Genomic DNA, 23,289 nt, shown 5'->3' with positions numbered 1-23,289 from the left:
GTCCAGAAAAGACCATTGTATGTTGAAACTATTGTATGTTGAGGCCATTGTAAGTTGAGGGATCACTGTATACATATATATATATATATATATATATATATATATATGTATATATTTATAAAAACACTGGGGGCCGTATCACTGCAACAAGGAAATATTTGTACAATATTGGACAATCCAATTCTTATCCCATCCCAATGATATTCTTCAGAACCTACACACATGTATGAAGTTTCAATCTTAACGGCAGATTTAGAGTTTTAAACCAAACATACACTTATATTACAGCTGTCATGTTAATACATTTAGGGAGATACTAAACATGTTTTATGTGGGGACATTACTGGAAATGACTTGGTGAGAGAGGTGGAAGATCATGGCTGACAAAGTGGTAGAAATGATGAATGATCATGGAAGAGAATATGAAGGAAGGTAAAGTTAAAGGAAGGGATGGGTCATACCTCTCAACTTTCAGAAACAGAAATCAGGGGGGTAGCTAAAGAAAAAGAGGACACAAGATGAAAATTAGGGTTGTCAAACCACAGAGGGAGTGGAAAGTGGTATGAACACTATGGCCCAGATTTATCAAACTGTGTGAGAGAAAAAAATGGAGTGATTTTCCCACAACAACCAATCACAGCTCTGCTTTCACTTTACCTCAGCTCCTTAGCTGAGCTGTGATTGGTCGCTGTGGGGAAAATCCCTCTATTTGTTCTCTGACACAGTTTTATAAATCTGGGCCTATGACTATTGATGATGTGTAAGGACCAGTAGACAAAGGAGGGGTGCGAGTTATGGAGGTCACTGGAGGATGCACAGAGACAGCACAAAGGCAGCTGAGAGGTACACTGGGTATCGAGGGTTAAGCTACAATCCATGCTTTTTAGGAAGATACCTTTGTTCCATGTTTCCCTGGCATCCCCGGCATGCCTCTTTCTCCCTAAGGTTTAAATGAGAAACAAGAGAGAAGGGGATAGAGTAAGTGGAGGCCACCAGAGTTAGTGGAATGTTACTAAGTGTTTGGGATAGTGAGAATAGTTTATAGAAGAAAGAAATGAGAAGTGTAGACTAAATTCAAAACAACTAACAATAAAGCACATGTTAGTGTTTGCTGCTAATTCCACGTAGCAGATTTAACCCCTTTTTTTTCGTTTTTTTCCTCCTTACCTTTTAAAAATCATAACCCTTTCAATTTTCCACCTAAAAATCCATATTATGGCTTATTTTTTGCGTCGCCAATTCAACTTTGCAGTGACATTAGTCATTTTACCCAAAAATCTACGGCGAAACGGAAAAAAAATCATTGTGCAACAAAATCGAAGAAAAAATGCCATTTTGTAACTTTTGGGGGCTTCCGTTTCTACGCAGTGCATATTTCGGTAAAAATGACACCTTATCATTATTCTGTAGGTCCATACGGTTAAAATGATACCCTACTTATATAGGTTTGATTTTGTCGCACTTCTGGAAAAAAATCATAACTACATGCAGGAAAATTTATACGTTTAAAAATGTCATCTTCTGACCCCTATAACTTTTTTATTTTTGCACGTACATGGCGGTATGAGGACTCATTTTTTGCGCCGTGATCTGAAGTTTTTATTGGTATGATTTTTGTTTTTATTGGACTTTTTGATCACTTTTTATTCATTGTTTAATGGTATAAAAAGTGGAATTTTTTTGCGCGTACGCCATTGACCGTACGGTTAAATTAATTATATCTTTTTATAGTTTGGACATTTACGCACGCGGCGATACCACATATGTTTATTTATTTATTTTTTTACACTGTTTTATTTTTTTTATGGGAAAAGGGGGGTGATTCAAACTTTTATTAGGGAAGGGGTTAAATGACCTTTATTAACACTTTTTTTTTTTACATCTTTTTTGCAGTGTTATAGGTCCCATAGGGACCTATAACACTGCACACACTGATCTTTTACACAGATCACAGGCGTGTATTAACATGCCTGTGATCAGTGTTATCGGCGCTTGACTGCTCCTGCCTGGATCTCAGGCACGGAGCAGTCATTCGCCGATCGGACACCGAGGAGGCAGGTAAGGGCCCTCCCGGTGTCCTGTCAGCTGTTCGGGATGCCGCGATTTCACCGCGGCGGTCCCGAACAGCCCGACTGAGCAGCTGGGTCACTTTCGCTTTAGAAGCGGCGGTCAGCTTTGACCGCCGCTTCTAAAGGGTTAATACCGCACATCCCCACGATCGGCGATGTGTGGTATTAGCCGCGGGTCCCGGCCATTGATGAGCGCCGGGACCGACGCGATATGATGCGGGATCGCGGCGCGATCCCGCTTCATATCGCGGGAGCCGGCGCAGGACGTAAATATACGTCCTGCGTCGTTAAGGGGTTAACCCCTTAAGGACGCAGGACGTAAATGTACGTCCTGGTGAGGTGGTACTTAACGCACCAGGACGTACATTTACGTCCTGTGCATAACCGCGGGCATCGGAGCGATGCCCGTGTCATGCGCGGCTGATCCCGGCTGCTGATCGCAGCCAGGGACCCGCCGGCAATGGCCGACGCCCGCGATCTCGCGGGCGTCCGCCATTAACCCCTCAGGTGCCGGGATCAATACAGATCCCGGCATCTGCGGGAGATCGCGATTTAAATGAACGATCGGATCGCCCGCAGCGCTGCTGCGGGGATCCGATCATTCAGAACGCCAGACGGAGGTCCCCTCTCCTTCCTCCGTCCGGCTCCCGGCGTCTCCTGCTCTGGTCTGTGATCGAGCAGACCAGAGCAGAAGATGACCGATAATACTGATCTGTTCTATGTCCTATACATAGAACAGATCAGTATTAGCAATCATGGTATTGCTATGAATAGTCCCCTATGGGGACTATTCAAGTGTAAAAAAAAATGTAAAAAAATGTAAAAGTAAAAGTAAAAAAAAAGTGAAAAATCCCCTCCCCCAATAAAAAAGTAAAACGTCCGTTTTTTCCTATTTTACCCCCAAAAAGCGTAAAAAAAATTTTTTATACACATATTTGGTATCGCCGCGTGCGTAAATGTCCGAACTATTAAAATAAAATGTTAATGATCCCATACGGTGAACGGCGTGAACGAAAAAAAAAAAAAAAAGTCCAAAATTCCTACTTTTTTTAATACATTTTATTAAAAAAAAATTATAAAAAATGTATTAAAAGTTTTTTTTATATGCAAATGTGGTATCAAAAAAAAGTACAGATCATGGCGCAAAAAATGAGCCCCCATACCGCCGCTTATACGGAAAAATAAAAAAGGTCATCAAAATAAAGGGATTATAAACGTACTAATTTGGTTAAAAAGTTTGTGATTTTTTTTAAGCGCAACAATAATATAAAAGTAGGTAATAATGGGTATCATTTTAATCGTATTGACCCTCAGAATAAAGAACACATGTCATTTTTACCATAAATTGTACGGCGTGAAAACAAAACCTTCCAAAATTAGTTTTTCGTTTTAATTTCCCCACAAAAATAGTGTTTTTTGGTTGCGCCATACATTTTATGATATAATGAGTGATGTCATTACAAAGGACAACTGGTCGCGCAAAAAACAAGCCCTCATACTAGTCTGTGGATGAAAATATAAAAGAGTTATGATTTTTAGAAGGCGAGGAGGAAAAAATGAAAACGTAAAAATTAAATTGTCTGAGTCCTTAAGGCCAAAATGGGCTGAGTCCTTAAGGGGTTAAAGGGGTATTCCAGGCCAAAACTTTTTTTTTGATATATCAACTGGCTCTGGAAAGTTAAACAGATTTGTAAATGACTTCTATTAAAAAAATCTTAATCCTTCCAATAGTTATTAGCTTCTTAAGTTTTCTGTCTTACTGCTCAATGATGATGTCACGTCCCGGGAGCTGTGCATGATGGGAGAATATCCCCATAGGAACTGCACAGATCCCGGGATTTGAGTCATCAGAGAGCAGTTAGATAGAAAACAACAACTCAACTTCAGAAGCTAATAACTATTGGAAGGATTGAGATTTTTTAATAGAAGTAATTTACAAATCTGTTTAACTTTCCGGAGCCAGTTGATATATAAAAAAAAGTTTTAGCCTGGAATACCCCTTTAATGTTTTGTATGTGTATGTGTTTGTTGTCTTGACCTGCATGTTTATTTTAAATGAAATATGCTATCCTCCATTAGGGGGTGCTAGGACATAAGAATATAGCAGTCCAGACCTGATAAATATCCCTTTACTACATCTGTATTCTGCTTTCAGGTTTCTTAAGCTGAAATATGAAGCCTGCCTCTACTCATACAATGATCAGAAACCCAGCATAAGCTGGTAATACTACTAGTTAGTAGAAAGCCTTCGTGTGACCCTTGTAAGCAATGTCAGGTGTGTTTTCTATTTAACAGTGCCTCAACAGGGAACATTTCATTTTTTTACACCCATTTCATTTGAGAGGGCATCAACAGCATAAAAAAACAAAAAAAAAAACAAAAGGCCTGTCAGATAGACAAAGCGTAGCCAATGCAGACTGCAGAGGTCTAAAGGGTCTCAAGAAATGAAATGTGTAAGTGTAATAGGTATCCATTACGCCGAAGCAGAAGGAACTAATCTAGTTAGCTCAGTAACCACATTTAATATATTCAGCCTCCACTATGTTGTACCTACAGTGCAGAGGTGGGATTCAAATTTTTAACAAGACGTTTGATGGGCTAGTTGTAAGGCTATGTTCACACAGTGTTTTTTTCAGGCGTATTTGAGAAAGGGGTTGTCTGTGCGCACAATATGTGAAAAAATTTTGCATAATTAAGTGACAATGAACACTTAGGAGCACACACAGGAGCATCTAGTAGTAGTGATCGGAAGGCTGATCTTGGCGTTTCTCATCGCACAAGATATTAGACACTATCTGACATCTGAAAAAGAGACTGCACCTGACCTCAAAATCAGCGGTTTTCCCTACTGGTACTGTATAGACTTAGACCCTATAGGACGTTCCGGCATATAAGACACAATTTTAAATGAGGAAAATCTAGAATACAATGTAAAGTATAGGTCACAGGGATCTTCAACCAGCGGACCTCCAGATGTTGCAAAACTACAACTCCCAGCATGCCCGGACAGCCGTTGGCTGTCTGGGCATGCCAGGAGTTGTAGTTTTGCAACATCTGGAGGTCCGCAGGTTGAAGACCACTGGTATAGGAGTCAATACTCACGTGTCCCCGCCGCTCCGGACCCGTCACCGCAACCTTTGATGTCGCCCTCCATCGCTGTCACCACGTCCTCAGGGTGTCCCCGTCGCTTCAGAACGTCTCTGCTGCCCGGTATCCTCGCTCTCCGTCGCCGCCATCACGTCGCTACGCACGCTGCTAAGCACGCCGCTCCTATTGGATGACGGGACGGCGTGCGCAATGACGTGATGATGACAAAGGAGAGCGCCGTCCATGCAGGGCATCCCAGCACGGAGCAGACACCGAGGAGGCAGGTAAGGTCCCTCGCGGTGCAACCCGGTTAGTGTCACTTTCGCTTCAGACGCGTCGGTCAGCTTTGATCGCCACGTCTGAAGGGTTAATACAGGGCATCACCGCGATCGGTGATGTCCTGTATTAGCCATGGGTCCCGGCCGTTGATGGCCGCAGGGACCGCCGCGATAGGTGTGTATTCGCCGTATAAGGCGCACCAACTTTTCCCCCCCAGTTTTGGGGAAGAAAAAGTGCGTCTTATACGGTGAAAAATACGGTGCATAGAGAACATTAATTGTAAAAATGCAGATGAGATTTGTCCATGATTTTGTAGCCGCATTTTCACAAAATGAAATATGCCTGAAAAAACAGTGAGTGAACCTAGGAAATGACTCTATACCCTCTGAATATAATACTGCCACATACCATGGCCCTGAATATAATAAAGCTGCACTGTGCTGACATGTGCAGACCTCATTTCTTATACTGTAAGGTTGTCAGGATCTAAGCATACAGTCAGGCTGGAGACGTGAACAAGTGATTGGGGACATTTTAAAACTGCCGCATATTCACTGTGTGTGACAATGTTGGGGACAAAAACAGCAAGGGGGAGAGTTAGAAAAACCTGTGCTGAGGAAAAGTTGACTAGTTGCCCGTAACAACCAATCAGATCGCTTCTTTTGTTTTTCAGAGGCCTTTTTTTAAAATGAAAGAAGCGATCTGATAGGTTGCCATGGGCAACTGGTCCACTTTTCCTCTGCACAGGTTCAGATAAATTTCCCCAAAAGTAAAACTGTAGTTGTTACCTATTGCAACCAGTTACAGCACAGTACACCATAGGGTGATTTATCAAACTGTAAAGACCTGTGAATGATGAAAGCAGGAATCTGGTTATTATGGTACCTGCTTTACTGTTCCTCTGCACAAAGTTTGACCAATCCCCCTTCCTCTTTAGACAGGCTTTATTTATTCCCCCTGTATTTTAAGCCTGTTCCCAGACATTTGGCATGCTCTGACCATCAGCAATATATCACCATTTCCTAGATTACACTTAGGTCATGTTCACACAGCCAAAAATGTGCCAAATGTCTGCTGTAAAATACTGGCGGACATTCTGCACAAATGCTTGATTCAGTGGCACTAGGGCTGCTCGGAAATGAGCCATCCCTATAGACGACAATGCATCTACGAGCAGAATCCACAAAAAAATGTAACAGCTTCAGATTTCTGCCGTGTGCACAGAATTAAAGCAATGGGACTCCGAGCGGAATATTCCCACATAATTCTTTTTGGGGAATTCCGCTGTATGAACATGGCCTAGGGCTGGAAAGATTAGCATTGCTCACTTCACACTACTTGTCACTTTGGGAGAAAATCTGACGGCAGTCTACTAACGTGCAGTGTTATCAGATGGGATTGTAAAAGAAAGTTGTATAGTGCATTGACACACACCCAATCGACTGTGGATTTGAAGTTTCAGATCTGCAACAGGTCCCTTTGACTTTGATTGGTGTCCGTCAGGTTCAGGAGTTGAGTGGAGAAAATAAATGGGCCTGCAGCATTTTTTTCTTTGCTCAATTCCTGTAATTTCAATGGATTCTGTAAACAGAGCTCCAAATGCACTTTTAGCCTTGCGAGGCAATCACATGCCAATCAAAAATACATAAGAATTGCCTTGTAAAAACAGCAGCGGATCTGGTGTGTGTGAATCCACCCAAAAAGAGGTTTGAACACTGTTTATTATGTATTTACCTTTAGGCCACGTTCACACGATAAATGTGCCGAATGTCCGCATGGAAAACAAGTGCGGAAATTTTGCACATTTGACTAACAGGCGGATGCTAGGACCACTCATGTGAAATGCACGTCTCATAGACGACAATGCAATAGACAAGTCTATTGTTTCTGCAGACGTCGGAATTTAAATTCTGCTGTGAGAACAGTGCAGCATCAATTGGAATATTAATGCCAAATTCTGCACAGACATTCTGCCATTTGAAAATAGCCTAAGGCTTTGTGTACACACAGTGCGGTTTATTTACTAACGTGATCCCGACTCTTTTTTGTCAGGTTTTGCTCCCAAATTTGTGACCAAAAAAACCGAAACCCTCCATTTTAGAAGAAAAACCCCAAAAGGGGGTGTGGTCACGGGTTAAAGTAGGCGTGATCCCGACAAAAGGGGCGTGGCCCTGACAGTTTTGAAAAATCCCAACATATTTACTACATATTTACCACAGAAAAAAGTGGTGGATTTGAGCCAAGGAAAACCCGACAGATCAGAACAGTTGTAAAAAAAAAGCAAAATGTAGGGAAAAGTGCCAAATGTAGGGAAACCTTAGTAAATACAGTGGAACATACCAGTCAGAAATCAAAACCCACAAAGAAACCTACATTCCACTCTTAGGGTACGTTCCCACATGGCGTATTTGCTGCGTATTTGCTGCTGCGTATTTTATTTTCCCTGTTGAAGTCAATGGGTAGGAAAATACGCAGCACCAAATACGCAGCAAATACGCAGCAAAATACGCCACGTGGGAATGCACCCTTAGTGAATAAACCCCAGTGTTTTGGTCTATATTTTTATCCAAAATATGCAGTAAAATTGACACAAAGGTTATAATAAAAAGCTTTGTATCTGTTTTCTGGTTTGGTAAAAACACCAACCAAAATAAGACCCACAATAAGACACAAAATACTGTGAGTGGAGAAATTTTGCCCAGAGCAACCAATCACAACACAGCTTTCACTTTACCAGAACTTGTTAAGCTAGGAAAGCTGAGCTATGATTGGCTGTTGTGGAAAAAATCTCTCCAGTTTTTCTGTCACACGTTTTGATAAATCAGGGCCACAGGCTTAGATAGATCCAAACATATGATGTGCAAACATATTAAAATGTTTATCCCTATTTCTCTATTCGTCTGCCATTGACATTCTATAAATTATACCCAAATGTAAAAATATTTTGTGGTGTCCTGTTCTTTTGAAGTTCCTCAGCCCATGTTTTTTACTACAGTCAAATATCTAAAATTGACAGATGCATAAAGCAGATAGTCGGTATGTGTATGAATGTGGGTAGACACTGTGGGGGAGATTTATCAAAACCTGTGCAGAGGAAAAGTTGACCAATGTTCCATAGTAACCAATCAGCTCGCATATTTCATTTTTCAAAAAAAGGCCACTGAAAAATTAAAGAAGCGATCTGATTGGTTGCTATGGGCAACTGGTCAACTTTTCCTCTACAAAGGTTTTGATAAATCTCCCCCTAGGGAGATTTTTGGCGGATTTGCTGCTGTGGACACAGCGCCTGCTTGTAGCAGATGCTCAGCGCAAAATCCGCTGCTACGAGTGAACACACAGAGCTACACAGAGCCATTGTTGTATCCGCAGCATAAAATATGCCATGGATGTGTGATCCTGCCTTTAAAGTAAAATTTTATAGATATTCTACCATTACATCTAACAACACATCTATTACTCAAAAATGTAAACCATGAAGCCAAAATGTTGACACTAAACTGAAAGCATGTTGAAGGGCTTGTCCACTTTCTGCTGGGACCCCTGGTTATCAGTTGTAATCTGCAGGGGAACTTGGGGGAAGTGACAAATGGTTTGGTCCCCATGCCAATTTTTTTTTATCTCCGGAATAAAACCCTTTAACATTCCAAATACGTACTGTGTAGGTCATTTAAAAGAAAAACATTGCAGATCTGACATTGGATGCTGTTTATGAATGCTGCCAAGACTACAGTTATTCCTGATGTCGGCATCTTCTTACAGTCAACCATTGTTATCAAGAGTCCCTTATTGTTGAATAAACCCTGTTAAAGTTACGATCTGGCAAAGTCTAATCCATGTGATGTTTGAATTATGATGTCAACTTATCTTCAAGCTTTTCTGTACACTTATAGTGTAGACTATTAACCTCAAAGAAAGGAAAACTGAGAAGCAAATGTATGAACAAAGGGTATATATATATATATATATATATATATATATGTATGATCCAAGACTAAAATACCTTGTATCCCTCTTACTCAATTCTTTGTATTCCGATGGTCTCCTTGTCCCTAGATGGATAACTAGCCTACTATACTTCACTAGTGAAGAGCTTATGGGAGAATGAAAAGTCCTTTAAGGCAACGTGTTTTGATACTGGACTGACAATTTGTCGTGTTTGTCACTAATGATAGTCCACACATTCATCCATGGTTAATATCAGTGTTCTTAACTGTAGTCCACAGCAGGTCATGCATGGTCTGCTGATATATTTTACAGATAATACTTGTGCTTATGCCTGATGCACCGACCAGAATTATATAACCAATAAAATACTGGAAATACTGTAAAATGACCTGTTGGGGGGTCTTGAGAACTGCAGTTATAGTACTGAGCCTATTCAAGCACAATACAACAACCAGATCATTTTCCAATATATTGTATCAAGTGCCAGATACCTATAAAGAATTACTGCACTACAGATATTTTTCTGTATTTCTGTTTATTGGTTATGTTGTTATTAGTGTTGAGCGGCATAGGCCATATTCGAATTCGCGAATATTCGCGAATATATGGACGAATATTCGTCATATTCGCGAATATTCGCATATTCGTAACATCCTCGTTTTATTTTCGCATATGCGAAGATTCACATGTGCGAAAATTAACATATGCGAAAATTCGCATATACAAAAATTTACACGGGTGAAAATTCGCATATGCGAAAATTTGCACACCGGTCTCACATAGTAGTATTAGAGCCTTCTTACACCACATAAGCTGGAAGCAGAGAGGGATGATCACTGTGATGTGTACTGTGAAAAAAATAAAAATAAAAAAAAATAAAAAAAACGAATATTCATAATTACGAATATATAGCGCTATATTCGCGAATATTCGCGAATTTGCGAATATGCGATATTCGCGAATAAAATTCGAACTGCGAATATTCGCGAGCAACACTAGTTGTTATGGCCAGTGCAGTCTTCAGCTGTGGCTTATTGCAGGGTAAGCAGATATCTGTAATAGTATTTTTAATGGCAATAGATGTTTTATGGCAAGTAGAGCTCTATAAATCCAAGAATGAAAAAGCTTTTGGCAAAAAGATAACCTTTAATTTAACAGATACAATGTATCCTGTCACTATGTTCTTTGAATGGGGAACAAGCAAGTGGATAATTTTCTATGATTGCAAGGTAGCAGTACAAACCACGGAACTACTGTGTTACTCTAAACTGTCTGCACAAAGTAGAAATCTTGCGAATAACTATGGGGGAGATTTATCAAAACCTGTCCAGAGGAATAGTTGCTGAGTTGCCCATAGCAACCAATCAGAGCGCTTCTTTCATTTTTGAAAAGGCCTCTGAAAAATGAAAGAAGCGCTCTGATTGGTTGCTATGGGCAACTCAGCAACTTTTCCTCTGGACAGGTTTTGATAAATCTCCCCCTATAGCTTTATTTTTTACACATAGCATGTACAATAAGGTGGGAGGGTTCTGTTGAGTGCAAAACTGTCCTTCACATTATCCACTTATATAATTGTTTTGTTATCTCCCTGGTGTTGTCCAGCGTGCGCCATGTACTTTGCTCCTTTGTCCCTCTTTCCTTTTAATGGAGGGCAGTGGGTCACAGTCTCAACTGTTGGAGGAGTTGCTCCTTCCCTGCACCAAGGTGTCTTCACTGCCTAACAACCAGTATCACTAGACCAGATGCAGACAGAGGGGACGCCATTATGAAGGTGTCTGAATGTAGTAAGACGTGAGGCGGTGAGAGCTGTAGAATATCCTACAAGATTTTCAGGACAGGACATCCTACAGGATATTGATGAGGCAGCCAAAGAATGGAAATAGGATTAAGAGGCTGAAAAGCTTAGTGGTATAAGCAAGGAGTATAGGCTTCCCCATCCTCTTGCTGCTGAAGGAGTATAGTGGGCCAGAGTAATGATGCTAGCATCCAGGCAAATAATTGGGGGAGGTTTTTGAAAACCTGTCCAGAGGTAAAGTTGATGAATTGCACATAGCAACCAGCCAGATTGCTCCCTTCATTTTTGAAAAGGCCTCTGAAAAATGAAAGAAACAATCTGATTGGTTGCTATGGCCAACTCAGCAACTTTTCCTCTGGACAGGTTTTGATAAATCTCCCCCAATGGGTGTGAAGAGTTGCTGTATTGTTATAGCTATTATTGCACCCGATACTTTGCTGAGACTGTACTAAAGAACCTATGTGTGTTTTCCCTGGTTCTGAACAAAAGTGTACCTGTTGAACAGGCTGACCAAGTGAGCGTGGGGCCTGTACAAAAGGTAGTGAAGCCCCTGTGAAATTCTGTGGAGTTTGGAGTGTAGACAAAGACACCTGACATACCCCAGGGATTGAGGGTTATAGTTTCCACACTCGGATAAACTGTGGGTAGTGGTTGGTATTTGCCACATGTGTCGTATTATCACATCTACATTTTACTGTTGTGTTTTGACTAAAAAAGCCAAGTTTGAACTTTCACATTTAGGGTGTCTCTGAAGTATCATTGTCAACAGCAACAAAAAACAAAGATTCTAACAATATATAAGTATACATATTCAGAGTCCTACCTTTAGTCCTGACTCTCCCTGCTCGCCCTTTGTCATTACCATGAGCACAAAAAAAGAGAAGAGGCAAAAGAAAACAATAGAAATAAGGAGCAAAAGGTGCAGTGCAAAACAAAACATTCTCAACTTCATTTGCCATGCAGAAGAAAATACTCCATATAAGACAAAGCACTTGCTGGCATGCCATTGGCTTCATTTAGCTATGTGTGGAATGAAGGCTTAGTTTACAACACAGAAAGCACAACATGCGTGTGAGAATGCAGGTGTGTGCTGTGCCAGTAATGTGATGGCTCAGGGACAGAAAGCCTTTTAAAACCCAAGTTTGGAAAGGAAAAAGGATGTACTTATTAATATAGAGCCCTTAAAACCCCCATAAAGCAATGCACCCTTCTTAGGTTGTATCAAATTTCACCAAGTATTTAGTATAGCTGAGTATCTTATTTTTAGAATGTGTCTGTTTAGCAAAAATAATAATCTAAAGGCATTTCTTTAACTCATGTCAATATCTATAAGACATTCAGAAATTCATCTCGCTAAAGAGCCTTCCAGGATTAGAAATAAGGGTCTATTTCTAACAGTGCCACTCATGTCCATGCCTTGTATTGTAGCTCTGGTCAATATAATTGAATGTGGCTATAACCTACAATAACAGACACAGCTCATGAACAACAATATCACTGTTTCGAAAAAACAAAAAACAAACCTCTATTTCTAATCCTGGGCAACCCCTTTATAAGTTATGTCACCGTATGCATACATTCTATGCATATACTGTATAGAGTATGCATATATTAAAGATAAATATAATACAAGGAGAGAAAATATGTACTGAAGCAAACCAAAAATCCAACATCAAAATACGTTTCCAGTAAAATCCAAGGTTTAGTGAGCCAGATATGAAAAGTCAATAGTACAGAACCCATGTAGCTGGCTTGGGCATTTGTACTAGTGCCTTCACTTTAACTATGAGCAAGGACTTAGGTTCTTATTACAGTCCCCCAACCCTGCTGACATCTCTCCCACAGCAATCCTACCAGGTCTGCACCTAAAGTTGCCCGGCTACGCCTCCTGAGTTAGAAGACAATGACGCATTGTCTTGGGAAGGAGGGAGGAGTTGGGGAGCTGGAGACAACACAACATTAAAAATGAAAGAACTATACAACTTCCTTTCAGAGGTGAATCATGCAAAGGAATGCTAAAGCCAGTACAAGTTGTAATAAATCACGAAAGAAACACAGGCGTCCTGCACTCACCGTCAAGATTCTGAAAATACGTCTCCCATCTCGGGCTGCTTAATCCGGCATAGTAGACAGAGGTAGCATGGGGCGCTCAGAGGCGACTGCTGGCGGTTTCACGCACACAGGTGCTCTTCTTCTGGGAGGCCGGAAGAAGCGCACCTGTGTGCGTGAAACCGCCGGCAGTCACCTCTGAGCGCCCCACTCTACCTCTGTCTACTATGCTGGATTAAGAAGCCCGAGATGGGAGCCGTATTTTCAGAATCTTGATGGTGAATGCAGGATGCCTGTGTTTCTTTCGTGATTTACTTGTATTTACTGGATTTTCCATTGTCCCCGCACCGCCGTCAGCTGATTTAGTCTGGTTATTTGCCCGAGTGTTGCACTGTCCATCTCGAGGAGCTGTGTTTTCCAGGTACCTGTGCCACTATTTTCTTTTTCTTGTGGATTTGGGACAAGTTGTAATAACACTATATTAGCAAATCATATATATTGGGGTGATAGTCCAAGAAACTGACAGCTGGGTTATCCACACTTAACCCAAATACACAGGGTTATAGTGAGTGTGAACCTGGTTACAATGAGGTATCATTGCTAATAGCCGGCTTTGCACAATGACGGCGGGACCTGGAATGCTGGTACCCTCTTGTTATCTGGTTTACCCACATTATATGCCTGTGTATTGGGTTTAGTGTGTGAGAACCGACTGTCAATTTCCCTTAAAACACAATTTCTGATACCGGAACATCTGTTTAACCTTGGAGTTTGCAAGTATCTAATCTTGATGCTGGATTACTCATTTGGGTACTGTTGGACTTTGTCTCCTGTTGTCCTTGCACTTGTGGATTTCCTGTCAAGAGAGTGACGAGCTCACAAGTTTTTTTTTTTTTTTTTAGGTTCAAGAATGCACTTTCCCTTTTTAAATCCTTCCATGGTTCTTCTCTGAGCTTAACTAACTCTTTGACATACTAGATAATTCCTTTGTTTGCACCAGACTAGTCCATCAGGTGCCGACAGAAGTCTTTCTGTATTTCTTTTGGATGCCTGACTACTTCTTCCCACACTTTGTTGTCTTGATGTTTCTTGTCATTTAAAGATAATGAACTCCCAATTACCAGCCCCTTTAAGTGCATAGCCACATATTTTTCAGTGTTCTGTTTACTAGACTTTTCTGGATACCATAGCACAATTTTCCTCAGAAATTTGAATGCTTTGGTAAAAAAAAAAAAAAAAGTTATTTTCACAACTGTTAGGATTCGGCAGGCTGGATGTGGATCCTCTGTGTCAGCGAGGGATTGGCGTGGACCGTGTCGGTGGACCGGTTCTAGGTTGCTACTAGTATTCACCAGAGCCCGCCGCAAAGCGGGATGGTCTTGCTGCGGCGGTAGCAACCAGGTCGTATCCACTGGCAACGGCTCAACCTCGCTGACTGCTGAGAAGGCGTGGGACAGAAGGACTAGACAGAGGCAAGGTCAGACGTAGCAGAAGGTCGGGGCAGGCGGCAAGGTTTGTAGTCAATGGAGATAGCAAGAGGTCCTGAACACTGGTAAGGCAAACACTGTAAACGCTTTCTCTGGCACAAGGCAACAAGAACCGGCAAGGAAGGGAAGGGGAAGTGAGGTTATATAGACAGGTGCACAGGTGGACGCTAATCAGACTGATTGGGCCAGGCACCAATTATTGGTGCACTGGCCCTTTAAATCTTAGAGAGCTGGCGTGCGCGCCCCCTAAGGAGCGGAGCCGCGCATGCCAGGACGTGACAGCCGGGGACCGGGACAGGTGAGTGACTTGGGATGCGATTCGCGAGCGGGCGCGTCCCGCTATGCGAATCGCATCCCCGCCGGCAGTGTCAGTGCAGCACTCCCGGTCAGCGGGTCTGACCGGTGCGCTGCAGAGAGAGGAACGCCGAGAGCGCTCTGGGGAGGAGCAGGGACCCGGAGCGCTTGGCGTAACAACAACTTCCTGTGGTCTTTTATGTTTGCATGCCAACTTCCTGTATAGTGTAATTCATCCTGTAATGCACTTCCTGTTCCTGTGCACATTCCAGCTGGGAATTCAGCTAGCTATCTCCCACTATGCAGAAGGCTTCTGTGTATGTAGCGGGTGGTTTTATAGTAAAGAAAGTATAGTAGGAACGAGAAAGAGTTGACTGAAATTCAATGTACAACAAAATGAAATTTGCCCACTCAATGAACGTGTGAATATTATGGTTCAGCACTCTTAGCAACTAGTAGCTAGAAACAATGGATTATATCTATAATATCCAGTAAACATAGGCTTCTAATGTGTGAACAATTTCCTTTGTGCCGCCAAGCACAACATCTATTCAAGGGATAACGTGACAGCCAAGCACAACATCATCTATTCAAGGGATATGATAACAGCAGTATGTGCCAAGGCATAACATCACTTCATAAGCATAAGCGAAATACATCATTCTATATTCTCTTGAAGAGAATCTGGGAATTGGATTGAAGACAGAATAGGTGATGTGGCAATTGGATTATGCTGATGATAACCCTTATAAGATTACAAACCATTTACATGAGGACAGAGGACATTTCGATTTCTTTTTTTTAAGTAGTGAAAACCGAAAGACTATACAGAAAGGCAATGCAAATAAAGTAGTTTTAATATTATCTATGCTCTGAAAACAACAGGACTGGTCCTTTTGAGGTGTGGTGAGGGTGTTTTTAATCAGCTCCTACAGTGCAGTATGAGCAATATGCATTATACGTGATACTGGGTCACTGGGTCATCTAATTGTCCCCAAAAATCAAATACAGATATATGTGATCGCTGCTTACCAAGAGAATTTTTGGTCTTTTTAGGTAAAAAAACATGTGGCAGACATGTTGATAGACATGTTTTTAGCCATAAAGAATAAAGTTGTGTGCCATGCTAGACAAATGGGCAAAGCTTTGCATACAATAGGTGTTGCTTTAAATAAAAAGAGTTGTGGCCTAAATGTTACACCATTTGTCAAAAATGCTCCCAAATTTTGGCATACAATTTTATCCTTAAAGAAAACTTAGGAGTGGTCTAAAACTTTACTAGACATTTTTGAAGATGCAAAATGTAGCAAGTTGTTTAGGTGCTGCTGGCCCCTCTAATGTATTCTCGGTGCCGTCAGGTACGGATCCAGCTGATCATTTGTCTGTCTCCCCCGCTGCACTCTAATATATCTGCACTTGTCGATTAAAGAAGAAATTAAAGCGATGAGTGCTATCCTTCTCTATTTATCGATTTTTAAAGATGCAACAAATTTTTACACACCCTCAACTACTGTTAAAAATATGACATACTCTAAGACGGTCTAGCTTAAGTTGAACCTGTCTAAGAAAATATTTTTTTTTCTCATCAAAATTTTTATTAAAAAAATACAGGAAAGGAAAAAAAAGAAAAGGAAGTGAAGCAATAACAAAATATGCAGAAATAAGCATATTATGAAAACAGATTACATAGACTGCTCAAAAAAAGTAAAGAGAACACTTAAACAACACAATGTAACACCAAGTCAATCACACTTCTGTGAAATCACACTGTCCTTTCTGGAAGCAACACTGATTGACAATCAATTTCACATGCTGTTGTGCAAATGAAACAGGCAACAGGTGGAAATTATGGGCAATTAGCAAGACATCCCCAATAAAGGAGTGGTTCTGCAGGTGGTGAGCGCAGACCTTTTCTCAGTTTCTATGCTTCCTGGCTGATGTTTTTTGCTGCCAGTGCTTTTACTCTAGTGGTAGCATGAGACAGAGTCTACAACCCACACAAGTGTCTCAGGTAGTGCAGCTCATCCAGGATGGCACATCAATGCGAGCTGTGGCAAGAAGGTTTGCTGTGTCTGTTAACGTAGTGTCCAGAGCGCTACCAGGAGTGAGGCCAGTACATCAGGATATGTGTTGGAGGCCGTAGGAGGGCAACAACCCAGCAGCAGGACCACTACTTCCGCATTTGTTCAAGGAGGAGCACTGCCAGAGCCCTGCAAATTGACCTCCCACAGGCAACAAATGTGCATGTGTCCACTCAAACGGTCAGAAACAGACTCCATGAGGGTGGTATGAGGGCCCGACGTCCAGAGGTGGGGCTTGTGCTTACAGCCCAACACTGTGCAGGACATTTGACATTTGCCAGAGAACATGTCAGGGACTGACCAGGGGACAGGGAGAGTGAGCCCTAAACTGGACCTAAAACCACTCTCCCTGCCTACTTGCCCTTCCACCCTAAATGTTGGATCGACAACTGGGCACCGGTCCCTTCCTGAACTAAATTGCAGGGGCATAATAAAAACACATACTAATAAATAGTCGGTCACAAACCAGAAACATAACAGGAACATAGAACTCAATAGTATAAGTTCAGAGGACACAGATCAGTGAGCAGCACAGGAGACACTATGGATCAGCAGTCATGAACAGAGGACACTATAGATCAGCAGACATGAACAGAGAACTCAGTGGTCGTGAATAGTGTTGCTCGCGAATATTCACACTATATATTCGCAATTACGAATATTCATTTTTTTTTTCACAGTACACATCACAGTGATCATCCCTCTCTGCTTCCAGCTTGTGTGGTGTAAAGAAGGCTCTAATACTACTGTGTGAGACTGGTGTACGAATTTTCGCATATTTTCGCTAATTTTTGCATATGCTAATTTTCTCACATGCAAATTTTCGCTTAGGCTAATTTTCGCATATGCAAATTTTCGCACATGCAAAAATAAAGGCAAATATTATGAATATGCGAATTTAGCGAATATATGACGAATATTCGGCCATATATTCGCAAAATATCGCGAATTCGAATATAGCCTATGCCGCTCAACACTAGTAGTGAACAGAGGACACTATAGATCTGTGGTTGTGAACAGAGAACACTATAGATCAGTAGTCATGTACAGAACTCCAAAGATCTGAAATTAAGAACTAATAAACATAGAGTTCAAAACACCAGACAGGAAAACTGATAAATCTGAACAGACTCCAGAACAAAACAGGCATAAGCTTAATCCTCTAGAAAAACCTCCAATAGACACAGGAATGACAATACCCTATGAGTCCCCACAGACAGGTAAACAAGATCTATTGCTAAACAGAAATATTCACATTCCCTATGCAAACCTCCAGTAGACAAAGTCCCCAAGGACAGGTAATAGGGATGCCTAGATACACAGGATATATGTATAGAACACTGTTCACACTGAACACAAGACAGGAATAATCGCAATCCCTTCAGAACCCCTCCAGTAGACAAGGAGTCCCAGGGAGCGGTAACTGGATGCTTAGATACAAAGGATATATTTACAGAACACTGTTCATACTGAACACACAAACTGGACACTCCAATCCACTATATGAGTAGCCATTAATAATAAATTCAAATATACCACTTGCCAGCGGCACAATCACCAGTGTGGTCAGAATCTGACCCAGTAGGAAAACAGAAATATAAAACACAGAACTTCACATAAATGAATACAAGAGCAAACACAGCACATAGCAGAAAGGATATACAAATCCTAAAACCGACTAAACAAACACAACTTAAAATCCACTAAGAGCATGCCACCTAACATGGCTAAAACCAGAAAATACAAAGTGCATGCTAAAACAGAGATAGTAGATTAAAAGCTCAAATAAGAAGTGTTTCACCCAAAGCCTCCATTCGCAGCATAGGCAGCATGTTAGCAGCTAGACATCAGGAAGTCCATCAGTAAATTAAGTATCACAAGTACTGAAGCTAGTCAGTGCTGAACTTAAATAGACACACCTTAAAGGTTATTGGCTCAAAAATCCAGAGACATTAACTATTCCCTGATCAGGGAGCATAAACCTGTTCACACACAGCAAATGCAATAGCTGTGTGTGAACACAGACAAAGACAGACATGATAGAACACCAAGATTGGCAAATTCACCACTGGCGCCCTCTGCTCTTCACAGATGAATGCAGGTTCACGCTGAGCACATGTGACAGATGTGACAGAGTCTGAAGACGCCGTGGAGAATGTTCTGCTGCCTGCAACATCCTCCAGCATGACCGGTTTGGTGGTGGGTCAGTAATGGTGTGGGGTGGCATTTCTTTGGGGGTCCGCACATCCATCCATGGGCTTGCCAGAGGTAGCCTGACTGCCATTAGGTACCGAGATGAGATCCTCAGACCCCTTGTGAGACCATATGCTGGTGTGGTTGACCCTGGGTTCCTCCTACTGCAATACAAAGCTAGGCCTCATGTGGTTGGAGTGTGTCAGCAGTTCCTGCAAGAGGAAGGCATTGTTGCTATGGACTGGCCCACCAGTTCCCCTAGAGCTTAATCCGATTGAGCATATCTGGGACATCATGTCTCGCTCCATCCACCAACGCCACGTTGCACGACAGACTGTCCAGGGATGCTTTAGTCCAGGTCTGGGAGGACATCCCTCAGGACACCATGTGCCATCTCATCAGGAGCATGGCCAGGTATTCTAGGGAGTAGTGATGAGCGGCATTAACCATATTCGAATTTGCAATATTTTGCAAATATGTGGACAAATATTCATCCTATATTCGCAAATATATTTGTTATAATCGTTATGTATTCATGCATTCGTTGCATATTTGCGTAATCATGAATGCACAAATTAACGTATTCCAGGAAGAAAACAGTGAAGGGGTGGGCAACATTACTTTTGGTTGCTAGGGATGTTGATAACCTCTGACAAGTGTATTTGCATCATTTTCATTGACTCACAAGCTAAAAGAAGGAATATGCAAATATGCGCATATGCAAAATATTCGCGCTCCACCCTCACACAGCAACTAGTATTGGAACATTCTTTAGACCACAAGCTGGAAGCAGGGAGGGATGATGATCACTGTGATGTGTTCTGTGATAAAAAAAAAATAATAATAATTGTAATTTCGAATATATAGCGAATATATTCGGAATATTCGCGAATTTGCGATATTTGCGATAAAAATTAAAAATGCGAATATTAGCGCCCAACACTAGTAGGGAGGTCATACGGGCATGTGGAGGCCACACACACTACTGAGCCTCATTTTGACTTTTGACATTACATCAAAGTTGGATCAGCCTGTAGTGTGGTTTTCCACTTTGATTTTGAATGTGACTGCATATCCAGACCGCATGGGTTGATAAATTTGATTTCCATTGATAATTTTTGTGTGATTTTGTTTCCAGCACATTCAACTATGTAAAGACGAAAGTATTTAATACGATTAGTTCATTCATTCAGATCTAGGATGTGTTACCTTAGTGTTCCCTTTATTTTTTGGAGCAGTGTATAAACACAGCAGATAAACTGCAATACGGGTGCATTGACACCACGTTTAGCTAATACGGTCATCGGATCCGGCACAGAAATGTCAAAACTGGCCGCTACCTTATCCCTGCCGGATCTGACGCGGCCTGCCAGGTTTTCAGTCCAGCTACGGAACCGGATATGGTGCAAAAATGAGATGACTCCTGTCGGCTCATTAACCCCTTAAAAACTCAGCCCATTTTGGCCTTAAGGACTCAGACAATTAAATTTTTACGTTTTCGTTTTTTCCTCCTCGCCTTCTAAAAATCATAACTCTTATATTTTCATCGCCAGACTAGTATGAGGGCTGTTTTTTTGCATGACCAGTTGTTCTTTGTAATGACATCACTCATTATATCATAAAATGTATGGTGCAACCAAAAAACACTATTTTTGTGGGGAAATTAAAAAGAAAAACACAATTTTGCTAATTTTGGAAGGTTTCGTTTTCACGCCGTACAATTTACGGTAAAAATGACGTGTGTTCTTTATTCTGAGGGTCAATACGATTAAAATGATACCCATTATTACATACTTTTATATTATTGTTGTGCTTAAAAAAAATCACAAACTTTTTAACCAAATTAGTACGTTTATAATCCCTTTATTTTGATGACCTATAACTTTTTTATTTTTCCGTATAAGCGGCGGTATGAGGGCTCATTTTTTGCACCATGATCTGTACTTTTTTTTATACCACATTTGCATATAAAAAACTTTTAATACATTTTTTATAATTTTTTTAATAAAATGTATTAAAAAAGTAGCAATTTTGGACTTTTTTTTTTTTTTACGTTCACGCCGTTCATCGTACGGGGTCATTAACATTTTATTTTAATAGTTCGAACATTTACACACGTGGCGATACCAAATATGTCTATTAAATTAATTTTTTACGCTTTTTGGGGGTAAAATAGGAAAAAACGGACGTTTTACTTTTTTATTGGGGGAGGGGATTTTTCACTTTTTTTTATTTTTACTTTTACATTTTTTTACATTTTTTTTTACACTTGAATAGTCCCCATAGGGGACTATTTATAGCAATAACATGATTGCTAATACTGATCTGTTCTATGTATAGGACATAGAACAGATCTCAGACCAGAGCAGAAGACGCCGGGAGCCGGACAGAGGCAGGTGAGGGGACCGCCATGCGGCGTTCTGAATGATCGGATCCCCGCAGCAGCGCTGCAGGCGATCCGATCATTCATTGAAATCGCGTACTGCCGATGTATTGATCCCGGCATCTGAGGGGGTTAATGGCGGACGCCCGCGAGAGCGGCCGGCGGGTCCCTGGCTGCGATCAGCAGCCGGGATCAGCCGCGCATGACACGGGCATCGCTCCCATGCCCGCGGTTATGCACAGGACGTAAATGTACGTCCTGGTGCATTAAGTACCACCACACCAGGACGTACATTTACGTCCTGCGTCCTTAAGGGGTTAAAGGGGTACTCCACTGGAAAACATTTTTTTTAAAACCAACTGGTACCAGAAAGTTAAACAGATTTGTAAATTACTTCTATTAAAAAATCTTAATCCTTCCAGTACTTATCAGTTGCTGTATGATCCACAGGAAGTTCTTTTCTTTTTGAATTTCCTTTCTGTCTGACCACAGTGCTCTCTGCTGACACATTTGTCCATTTTAAGAACTGTCCAGAGTAGGAGCAAATCCCCATCGCAAACCTTTCCTGCTCCGGACACTTCATAAAATGGACAGAGGGTGTCAGCAGAGAGTACTGTGATTAGACAGAACTTCCTGTGGAGCATATAGCATCTGATAAGTACTGTAAGGATTAACATTTTTAAATAGAAGTAATTTACAAATCTGTTTAACCTTCTGGTACCAGTTGAAAAAACATTGAAAAATGTTTTTCAGGGGAGAACCCCTTTAAAATGAATGAGATGTGGGCCAGGTCGGGTGGGGATATGGTGGTGGCCGGTTTTGACCACCGGATCCGGAGACCATATTAGCTAAACGTGGTGTGAATGTACCCTTACTCCGATAAAACTAATCCAGGCAAAGACCTACAAAATGTTTATTAATTTCAGTATTGGAACAAAATTGTGTCTATAAGCTTGAAAATGGCTCTATAGGAGCAGAAACGTTGCTATACCTGACATAAGTGAATAAATCCACATTGTTTTTCTCCAATCCTTAGGGCTGCGCCACTGTTTGTTTATCTAATTGTGTTTATCATTTTTTATTCTTTGTGCAGTGAATTTAGACTGCTGTTTTCCTAACCTTTAGAGAGCTATGCCACATGTTATCTGTCTGTCTTTCTGTATAGATATGTATATTAAGATTTATGCAAAAATCATATTCAAAACACACCAAACCCACACGTCATCACCAAAGCTATTGATTTCACTCCTACCTTTGCACCTGCAGGCCCTGGAAGCCCAACTGAGCCTGGTAGGCCAACTTCACCCACTTCCCCCTAACAACAAGACGAATAAGTAAGACACTAGAAACATATCAAGCTACCCAAAAATATTCCAACATTGGAAAACAGTTCTCCAGCCTTTAATTTATACCACAAGGCCCCAAACATGCTGAGAGGCATCATGTGAAATCTCTTCAAACTCTAAACACCAGGAAGTTAATATGGAGTCAAAGGGCTTATCACATTATTCCATTTGATACAGCTGACAAGAGGAATCACTAAAGAGAAGAAAGCTCTGGTAGTGTCACTTACAAAGGTCTATCTTTATGGCAGTATCCCTTTAATTCCTTTAATTAAAACTAATAA

The 23,289-nt window shown here is 41.2% G+C and overlaps 1 protein-coding gene across 1 annotated transcript in view; it reads right to left on the bottom strand.

Annotated features, from left to right (window-relative positions):
• Positions 1–23,289, bottom strand: part of LOC130282440 (collagen alpha-1(XIII) chain-like) — a 191,643-nt gene that overhangs the window by 77,439 nt on the left and 90,915 nt on the right. The window contains exons 15-17 of the mRNA XM_056530694.1: positions 22,915–22,977; positions 11,999–12,025; positions 896–940 (exon numbers count right to left, since the gene is read on the bottom strand). Coding sequence (XP_056386669.1) covers positions 896–940; positions 11,999–12,025; positions 22,915–22,977 — 135 coding nt within the window. The remainder of the gene's footprint in view (positions 1–895; positions 941–11,998; positions 12,026–22,914; positions 22,978–23,289) is intronic.

Source organism: Hyla sarda, chromosome 7 (assembly GCF_029499605.1).
Source record: "Hyla sarda isolate aHylSar1 chromosome 7, aHylSar1.hap1, whole genome shotgun sequence".
NCBI lineage: Eukaryota > Metazoa > Chordata > Amphibia > Anura > Hylidae > Hyla > Hyla sarda.
The sequence above is the reverse complement of the archived record's forward strand: the minus strand, read 5'-3'. Positions and strand labels throughout refer to the sequence as shown.